The sequence below is a fragment of the Magnolia sinica genome, chromosome 8 (genome assembly GCF_029962835.1).
Source record: "Magnolia sinica isolate HGM2019 chromosome 8, MsV1, whole genome shotgun sequence".
Lineage (NCBI taxonomy): Eukaryota > Viridiplantae > Streptophyta > Magnoliopsida > Magnoliales > Magnoliaceae > Magnolia > Magnolia sinica.
Genome location: NC_080580.1, coordinates 22,330,863 through 22,341,135, shown reverse-complemented (window position 1 = coordinate 22,341,135; position 10,273 = coordinate 22,330,863). Strand labels below are relative to the sequence as shown.

Below are 10,273 nucleotides of genomic sequence, written 5' to 3'. Positions count from 1 at the left end.
TAGATCTCTCTGCCTTCCATAAGCGTCAGGTCGACTGGGCCCGAGTGATCCCTGTGGATCAACGTGAGTCTGGTGTCATCTGGCTTTTATAGAGTTCAGCCCACTCTTTCCGCCCTAGGTAAGCAGGGTTAGAGATATCGGAGATTAGTTGGCTGGTCACGCTAGACTGATTTTTGTTCCCCTTCTTTTTTTTGCAGGGATGGAAGTTGGTGGTTCGAAGAGGAGAAGGCCTCCGCGTCCTTCGATCTCATTCAAACTGAGGACGCAAGTGGTGTCAAAGAAGAGGAAGGCTCCCGAGGCCGAAGCCGAGGCAGCTCCAGTTGTAGGCTCGGCTAGGATCGCACCTGCTATAGCTCCCCTAGAGACTGCTCCTGCCATTGCTCCGACCCCCGTTTCTGGGGCCTTGGAGGTTGGAGCTCCTGCCCAAGCCGGGGCATCGGAGGTTAGAGTTCCTGCCTGAGTCAGGGCCTCGGAGGTTGGAGCTCCTGCCCAAGTCGAGGCCATCACCATTTCGTCGCCTTCTACAGAGGAGCGAGCCCCCAAGGTGGGTCCTTCTGGGCTTCAGAGGGAGGTAGTAGGGGAGACCCTCGGCGAAGTAGCCCCTTCGCAACTTATGATCCCTCTTGCTGAGGCTGAGCTCACACTAGGTCACGTTGAGGTCTTGGTTAGGCATGCTAATGCACTTGAGGTGGTTGCCCAGGTTTCTGCAGCTAGCAGGGTTAGAGGAACTTCTGCACCCTCTCCAATAAAGGGAGCTTCCGCACCCTCTCCAATAGAGGGAGCTTCTGCACCTTCTTCAGGGGTCCCGCCTCCTGGTTTTCACATGGCTCAGTTGATTCCTTAGGCAGCTAAGCATGCACCCGATGCATTGATTGTCGATACTGTCTCTCGCCGTCACGTTAGCTTCGTGAACGATTATGCGGCTATAATGTACCAGTTGTTGTCGATGATGATAGAAGTGAAGGAGAGACTGAAAGAGATGGAGCGGCTCGAAGCAGAGCGAGCCGAATTTATGGTTGAGAAGGCGGAACAAGAAGTAGCGTGAGCCAAATTCAAGAAAGAGAGAGCAGGACAAAACACCCAACAGGTCGATCTTAAGAAGATGTTAAAAGCTTCAGCCGTGGAGCAGGAGGAACTGAGGAAGGCCGCTGTGGAAGGTCGGGCGAAAGAACTTGCGCTCCAAGGCGAAGTTAACCAACTTCAAGCTCACATGGATGTTGCTAAGCCCGAACTCAAGAGTTTGCACCGAGCAAACAAGGACTTGAAGTTCAGGGTTTTGGAAGTCGCGTCGGGGATTGAAGTGGCAAAGGAAGACCTTGAGTCGGAGCGACAGATGGCGGTAAACTATCTCATCCAACAGCGGAGGGTCCTCGAGTCTGCTGCATTTGCGAAGAAGGCTTCCATACGGGCCGAGCTGGAAGCTCGAGCGGTCTTACAAGCGACTGTGGCAGTGGCGGAGTATAAGGATTCCACTGAAAGGGCTCAGGAGCTGGACGAATTGTATTGTTTTGGTTATGACACGAGCTTTAATGCCTGTCTGGCCGAGGTTAAAAAGCTTTATCTAGCTCTAAGCTTCGACGTTCTTCTGACAGACACTGCCAGTCACGCTGAGCCTGCTACTACGGGCATGCCCGAGGGTATCCCTCCCACAGAGTTTGTTCAGGATGCTCCAGTCACTGAAGCCGTTATCGACGCTCGACCTCCCAGCTCTGTGGCTGGTCGCTTTGCTCGGAGGGACTAACAATTTTTTGCCATCTTCTCTTCCCCTTTTTTGTACTTATTTTTTGGTAATAATCTGGTGGATTTTTTTTTTTAACCCTTTGGAGAGGGCATGTTAATCTGTAGTTGATTTTTGGATGGTGATTGTTAGTTGTTGACTACCAAACCAATTCATTGACAGGTTGGTTCATTTTGGGGCATTGCTGAGCCGACTCCTTGATGAGTCAGATCATTTCAATGTCGCTTCGTAGAACTCCGTGGTATTACACTTATGAGGATCTGACCCCTAGGGGATCGGTCCCTCCCACGATTGGTGAGCGACATTCAGTAAACTTGTTGGTTGGATGACGAACTGACATCTTTGTCAGGGAATTGGGTCATCTATGGGTTTTTCCTCTAACCATGAGGGGATGCCCTGTAGAAATTTCGTGGGATAACGTACTAACCCCTTCTTTAAAGGATCAATTCGTTGAGTCAATCCCCGCTTATAAGAGGCAACTTATTTATAGTAAATAATCTGCTCATGTTGATACGAAAAGGTGTAAATTTTATTGGAAGCCTTAAAGGTTAGTCGCTCAAAGGCATACACTTATTGGGGGTCCTTAACGGCCATTACATCAAGGATAGTATACTTTTAGGTGCTCGGCATTCCAGGGGTGGAGGAACTGGCGGCCCTCAAGATCTTCTAAGTGGTAGGAACCGAGTTTGGTCGATCAGACCACACGATAGGGCCCTTCCCAGTTAGGCCTGAGTGCCCCAGCCCCCGGTTCTGCGGTGTTCTGAAAGACTTGGCGAAGGACTAAGTCCCTTGGACGGAATCGCCTGGTCTTGACCTTAGAATTGTAAAATCGTGCCACCTGTTGATGTCGAGTAGCGACCCGGAGTCTAGAGATCTCTCTGGCTTCTTCAAGTAGATCCATGTTGGTTGCAATTTGCTTGGTGTTTTGATTCTCCTGATAATTTCTGACCCGAGCTGTGGGGAGGCTAATTTCAACTAGCACCATTGCCTTCGAGCTGTAGGAAAGCAAAAATAGAGTCTCCCTGGTGGATGACTGATCCGTAGTCCTATAAGCCCATAGGACGAATGGGAGCTCCTCGGCCTAGTTGCCTTTCTCTAATTTTGTCTTAAGATGATGCTTAATGACCTTGTTAACTGCCTCTACCTGTCCATTAGATGCGGGTGTTGAATCAAAGAGTACGCATTTGTGATGTCGAGCCCTTGACAGATACCTCAGAATTATCGTTATCAAACTGCCTATCTTTATCAGACACGATGGTGCGTGGTATCGCTAACCGACAGATGATATTTTTCCATACAAAATCGATCACCTTCTATTAGGTGATTTTCACAACCGGCTCAGCCTCGGCCCACTTGGTGAAGTAGTCAACTGCAACGATAGTGAACTTGACCTGCCCTTTTCCGGTGGGCAGGGGTCCGATGATATCAATCCTCCATTGGGTGAATGGCCACGGACCACTCATGGGAGTCATTTCTTCCTTGGGTTACCTAGGCACATTCGCGTACCGTTGACACTTGTCGCACCTTTGAACGTAGCTTTTCGAGTCTTCCTTGATGGTCAGACAGAAGTATCCTTGGTGGAGAATTTTCAGCACCAGGGCCCAACCACCAGAATGGTTCTCACAAATGGCTTCATGAATCCCCCGAATCACATAATCCGCTTCATCAGGTCGGAGACATCTGAGATAGGGCTGTGAATGCCCTTTTTTGTACAATATCTCATCCAGGACTACGTACCGTGCTGCTCTGACTCTCAGGCGCCCAACTTCCAACCTATCCGAGGGGACCTCACCAGATGTGAGGTGGCTATAAATCGGGTCCATCCAGCTTGGAGTATCACCTATCGGATTGACCATTTTCTTCTTCATCTGGTCGATGCTCGAATGTTCTATGAATTCCACGGAAATGATTCGCGGGATCTTCCCTTCCTTGGCTGAAGCTAACTTCGCTAGGGTGTCAGTCCATGAATTTTCTGCTCTAAGAATCTGATGGATAGTGCAGCTCCAAAATCTTTCTATCATTTTTCTTGCTTCGTTTAGATAAGCAACCATCCTAGTCTCATTGGCCTCATATTCGGTAGAGATGTAATTTACTACCAGCTGAGAATCACATTGTACCTGGAGAGACTAGAATCCTATACTAGCCACTAGTCTGAGTCCGACTAGCAGAGCCTTGTAAGCCCCGTGTCCTAGACCGTACCATTCTATACACTTCCGCGGTCTTCCCGATCAATTTTCGGCAACCTTCGACCCTTAACCGGTATTTGCACGCGACCTTGATTCTCATGCCGTCAACCTAAATCGACTCAACCCAAGACTTGTACCTTAGCGACCGCACCATCGCCGCGGTTCTGATGCCGCGACTCGCGCGCTGATGTGATGCTCTGGCCAGGAAATGTGGGCCAGCGTTCGGTGTGAGGAAAACGCCGCGCGTGTAAATTTTGAGAGAATCTCTACAAGATATCACATCAATCAATCAACCCATCAATCCCATCATGTCAAGTATACATCACCTTTCGCCCATTCCCAAGCAAGCCCCAAAAGTCAAAAGATCTTACAAGGCCATACCTTCTCTTACACCATTAGCCACAAAAGTCAAAAAGTCTCTTACACACCCATCCCTCTCTCTCTCATCCATCACTCCATCACACATCACCCATCTCTCTTTACAACTCTCTCTCTCTCCTTCATTTTCAAATTACAATCCAAGCAACCCAAGAGCTCCTCACGTCCAAGCCATTCCATGGAGAGAAAAATGCATATGTGAGGCCCACCTTTCCATCCCTAGATCTCCCATCCTAACCATCCATTTCTCATCTTCCTCCATCAAAGAGAAGCACAAGGAGCTAAGGAAGCTAAGGGAGCAAGAAGATCAAGCGGTGGGTGCTTTGATAGGGTAGTTTTTAATGTTTTTAAGATGGGCCAAGTGAGGCCAACCGATCAATGGTTTGGATCTCACTTTGGACCTTAAGATGTGGCCGATGGCCCACTTGGATCATCATGATCATTCCATAATGGAGCCATTCTCCATGGACCCCATCATGATGTTTATTTTCCTTACATACCTAGGGTCATCTAGACCTTCTATTTTAGTGGAGAATGGATCTCCACCATTGGACTTCGATTTAATGGGCCCACATGTAATGATCCACTTGATTTATGTTGTAGATCATTGAAGGAAGGGCTCATAGTGCCGGGGTCCCTCCATCACGCGTGTCCCACTCTCTATCTCCCTCTTTTCCTCTCCTTTTTCTTTTTTTTTCTTCTTATGTTAATATGGTCTTGTGGCCCATTAGGTTGGACCCCACCATGAGGTAGGTATTTTATCCAAACCATTTATAAGTGGGGCCCACCTTATATGTGTAGTACCCACACCATCCATCATTTGGTGGCCCACCTAAGCAGGGCCCACCCCAATGCATGTGGACTGCCAAACCGTCCAGCATCCCTGGATGCTTGACAAAAAGGGAAAACATGAATTTTAGCTTGTTAGCAAGCACTTGGGGTGGCCCGCTCTTATAGGCCCCACCTTGATGTATGTAATCAATCCACGCTGTCCATCCCTTTTCCAAGCTCGTTTTAGGCGTTGAGCCGAAAGATGGGACCAATCAGACCTTCAGGCGAGCCATAACATGGTAAACAGCGGGTTTACCATTGAAATACCCCTGTTGTTTCGATACACAGAAACAGGCCCAATATTGGGCTTGTTTTGCTTGTTTTGAGCCGTGGAGGGCCATTGGACGGGGTAGATTTACCTAATGTGGACCCCACATGAGCAAAACCTTAGAAAAACCAAGATTTAAAAAAAAAAATCAAAGGCAGCAGCGTTGCTGCTGCTGCTGTCAGAACGGGCTCGCGGTCAGCAACCCACGGCTCTAGCCGTGGGCCCCACCTTGATGTTTATTTGTCATCCAACCCATTCACGAGGTGGGCCACTCCCAGCAGTGGGCCCCCTCCAAATTTCAGATCCATCCATAACTCAGGTGGCCCTCACTGCAGGAAATGGCGATCTTAAACTTCTACCTTTGAGACTGTTTTGTGGGCCACCGAAGTTTTGGATCGGGATGAAATTTATTTTCACCCTTCATCTAGGTTCGCGTGACCTTATGGGCAAAATGGATGGCACATAAGCATTATGGTGGGCCCCACATGGGACCCACAGTGATGTATCTATTTTATTCACACCGTCCACCATGGACGATGGAACCCACCATGGTGCATGTCTTCAACACACCGTCCAAGGTTGGACGGTGGGACCGGATGATGCATGTGTTCTCTCCATGCTGCTCATCCATACGGACCCCACCATGATGCTTATGTTGCACCCCAACCGTCAATCCACTTTGCAAGCTCATTTTAAGGCATGAGCTAAAGAATGAGTCAGATCCGTGGTTCAAGTGGGTCCTGCCACTACCATTTGAAGTGAGATCGGTTGGTCCTTTGACATGATTCATGTATATATATATGTATGTATTTGTGGTCATTTTTTTAAGGGCCCACCTTGGCTATTATAAGGTCCATGTTATGAGGCCCATTTGATGAACATATGTGGCCTAATTGGTGCGGCCCATTTGATTTACATAAGGCCCATGTGATTAAGCCCATTGTGATGTATTTTAAGGCCCATGGGCTATGGCCCATTGCAATGTACATAAGGCCCGTTGGTGAGGCTCATTAATGCGGCCCATTTGATGAATGTAAGGCCCATGTGATACGGCCCATTTGATGTATTGAAGGCCCAATGGGATATACCTAAGGTCTATTGCAATGTTCAATCCCAACATAGTTTATGTAATGATGTTTATAACAGTCGTGCCTTAGGAGCAATATTGGTTTGACGTCCACATTACACATTTAAACGTTGGTTAAACGTCCACATTATGATTCTTCCTAGGGCCCATTGATAGGCCTGTACTCATTGTGTGTAGGCCGTCTAGGCCATCTGCGTTGTAAGGATAATGCATTACTTTATAATATGTGTAGTATAGCTCCATAACTCATGATCATACGCATCATATGTATGCTTGATATGAGAAGTGACTGATCATAGCATATGCCTTCGGGCAGATTTGTTTATGGGCTCCCGGATAGGCAGTGTTGCCCTACATGAGCGCATGATACGCGCAGGATTGCTATATGACTGGATAGTATGATTCATGCATTCGCATCGTGTGATATGGTTACTGTATGCCCTAGCGACATCACGGCCGTAGCCTCCACTGACATATCGTGATTGGCAGGATTGGATACCGAAAATATTGTTCTACATGGGGTGCTATAAATATCCCTGGGTGAAAGTCCCTAAACCCTTATGGTACCAAGAGGTTGCTCCAACGTCTAGACTGAGTGGGTGCATGAGCGCAGAGTGCCGATTACCAGACGGTTGCACTTTTCATTGTGTCGTGATCGGTTAGAAGGGGGTGCAGCCTTACCCGCCCGAGAGTAGGGGGCAATGCTAGGCTGAGTCTAACCAGCTCGAGGAATGGGTCCGCTATTGACGAGCCGAGCCCGATATTGGCAGGCGGATAGTGAGGTCTTTTCCACTCACCTTATTGCTGGCAATGGGGCGACAATCTGGCTTAGAGTGTACTAGACCTCGGTGATATTCCAGATTTTGAGCTGTATCGATATGTGGACTTAGATAAGGATTTGTATGCTTGAGTTGCATTTCGCATTGCATGGCCTTGGTATGGCCGACATCATTCTTTGCACCGCATGGCCTTGATACGGCTAATAGTATTCTTAGCATTCATCAGCATGTTCTGCATTACTCTGATACTGCATAACCGCATTACCACCTTGAGCATACACTTTCACCACCCTCTAAGCTTTCTATAAGCTTATGCACGACCCTTGCTTGCAGGTGACGTTGGATCACAGCAGCGCTGAGGCTTGGGCGCGTGGCAGATCATTTTGGAGTTTTTATTTATCATCATTGTATTTCCCTTTATGCTCATTGTACTTGTAAAGTTTTTTTATTATAGTGGAAATGTGATGGGATTTTTGGTTGTTGTTTGTGGGTTATGCCTTTAGTTATGCTTATTACGAATCAAACTAATGTTAAAAAAAAATCCTCCTCGTAGCATACCAGGATCGGAACCTGGCGAATGGGCGCTGGGAGCCAAGAATGAGGTTCTACAGAGGCTGTCGGCACTGGATTCGGCAATTGGGAATTTTGTGAACCCGATTTCTGAGTTTGGGGCGTGACAAGCCTCCTACTCCGCCTCATTGTTAGAGGCCTTGAAACTGAGTCGGATTACGTACTGGATGGGTGTGGAATCAGGCGTGACTAGGAAATTCCTGCTCCGGCACCCTTGGCATTGGATGACCCGTCTACATAGAGGGTCCATCGTGGTTCCGATACCGTCTCTTGATCACTTGGAACAGGCGAAGGAGTCATCTCGACTTCAGCACTGATCCCTTCTTCGATCGGGGTAGTGAATTCTGCAATGAAGTTGGCCACAGCTTGGCCCTTGATGGCTGTCCTTGGTCGGTACTGGATGTCGAACTCCCCGAGTTCAATGGCCTACTTGGTTAGCCGACTCGACAGTTTGGGCCTTTGGAGGACTTGTTTAAGGGGGGAGTCGGTTAAGATGACGATGGAGTGAGCTTGGAAGTAAGGACGTAACCTCCGGGTCGAGATAATAAGACAAAGTGCTAATTTCTCCAGAGCCAGATATCTTATCTCGACAGGTACCATGGCCTCACTCACATAGTATACGGCATGTTGCTTGCCCCTACTTCCTTAATCAGGGCCGAGCTGACAGCTGAGACCGAGACCGCAAGATACAGGAACAGGGGCTCACCCTCTTTGGGCTTAGACAGTAGAAGCGGCGAACCTAGATACTGTTTCAGCTGCTGGAAAGCCTGTTCGCATTCCGTCATCCATTATGCCTTCTTATGACCCTTCAATTGTTGAAAGAAGGGGAGACATTTGTCCTTGGATCTGGATATGAATCGTCCGAGAGCTACTACTCATCCGGTTAGGCACTGTATCTCCTTGATAGTCTAAGGTGAACTCATGTCGAGGAGTTCTTTGATCTTATCGAGGTTCGCTTCAATGCCCATTTGGCTGACTTGAAACCTAAGAAATTTACCGGAGCCAACTCCGAAGGCACACTTTGCGGGATTCAACTTCATCTGGTACTCCCGGAGGACGGCAAAGGTTCCTCCGAGGTCCGTTAAGTGATCGGATGCCTTGATGCTCTTAACAAGCGTGTCGTCAATATAAACCTCCATAATGTGCCCAATCTGTTTGGCAAACATCTGATTCACCAACCTTTGATATGTTACCCCAGTGTTCTTCAGGCCAAATGGCATGACCCGGTAATAGTAGAGTCCCTTGTCAGTGACGAAGGTAGTCTTTTGCCTATCTGAGGGATGCATCGCGATTTGGTTATACCCGGAGCAAGCGTCCAGGAAGGAGAGTAATTCGTGCCCCACTGTGCTGTCCATCAGCTGATCGATCCGAAGCTATCCTTTGGATAAGCCTTGTTCAGATCCGAGTAATCCACACAGACCCGTCATTTTTTGTTGGCTTTCTTGACAAAGACCACGTTTGTGATCCAGTCAGGATAGTGTACCTCTTCTATAAAGCCAGCATCATGCAAGATGGAGACTTCGTCGACTATGGCTTCGTATCGCTTGGCATCGAACAGTCTCCTCTTCTGTTTCACGGGTTTGTGATCCAGGTCCACATTCAGCCTATGGACCATGACATCCGGGGAGATCCCGGGCATGTCCCCATGCGACCATGCAAAGATATCCTTATGTCGCCGCAGGAAAGTTAGCATTTCAGACCGCTGCTCAGAACTTAACGACGTTCTGAGCCAAATGGTCTTACTCGGGTCTTCTTCATCGAGCGGTACTTTCTCCAAGTCTTCCACAGATGAGTCCTATGTAATTTCTCTAGGATCTAGGACATTGACAGTGAGTGCTTACTTCATGGACCCTTTCTTTACTGCTATAGCTTAACATCTCCGAGCTTCGCACTGATCGCCTTGGAGATAACCTATTCCACCCTCGGCAGGAAACTTCATCATCAGATGATAGGTGGAGATGATTACCTTCATTGCATTGAGAGAAGGTCTGCTCAGAATGACTTTATGTACTGATGACACATTGACAACGAGGAAGTCCACCATGAGGGTGGCTTGGTGTTGTCCTTCTCCCACTGTCACTGGGAGTGAGATGACTCCTTCAGAGATTACCCTTTCTCCGGCAAAGCCGTGCATGGGGGGTCTTCACAGGTCTGAGGCATGACCTTAGAATCCTCATCCTTTCAAAAGTTTTGAAGTAGATCACATCGGCCGAGCTTCCGGTGTCGACCAGGATGTGGTACACCTTGTGGTTGGCTATGGTCATAGTAACCACTACGGCGTCGTCGTGCGGATGTTGGATTCCATACACATCGTCTTTCGTAAAGGTCAGACTGCATGGGCTGACCCGGAGTTCCTTACTAGGCCGCTCGGTCATGTAGATGTATGTTCCGGATCAGACTTCCGAGAGTGGGCTTTTCGAGCCTGGTTTGAGTCTC

At 48.3% G+C, this 10,273-nt stretch overlaps 1 protein-coding gene across 1 annotated transcript; it reads right to left on the bottom strand.

Moving 5' to 3' along the window:
• Window positions 1-9,260: 9,260 nt before the first annotated feature.
• LOC131254174 (uncharacterized) lies at window positions 9,261-9,971 on the bottom strand. The gene is made up of 2 exons (XM_058255176.1): window positions 9,804-9,971; window positions 9,261-9,632 (listed from the first exon to the last, which is right to left on the bottom strand). Exons 1-2 carry the CDS (start codon window positions 9,969-9,971, stop codon window positions 9,261-9,263), a joined length of 540 nt encoding a protein of 179 aa, XP_058111159.1.
• Between the last annotated feature and the right edge of the window lie 302 nt (window positions 9,972-10,273).

Excerpts from the sequence above, each read along its gene's own strand:
- LOC131254174 (XM_058255176.1), bottom strand. The coding sequence starts at position 9,971 with ATGCACGGCTTTGCCGGAGAAAGGGTAATCTCTGAAGGAGTCATCTCA. Across the intron at positions 9,633-9,803 it reads CTTCTCTCAATGCAATGAAG|GACTCATCTGTGGAAGACTT; the intron begins GTAATCATCTCC and ends GAAATTACATAG.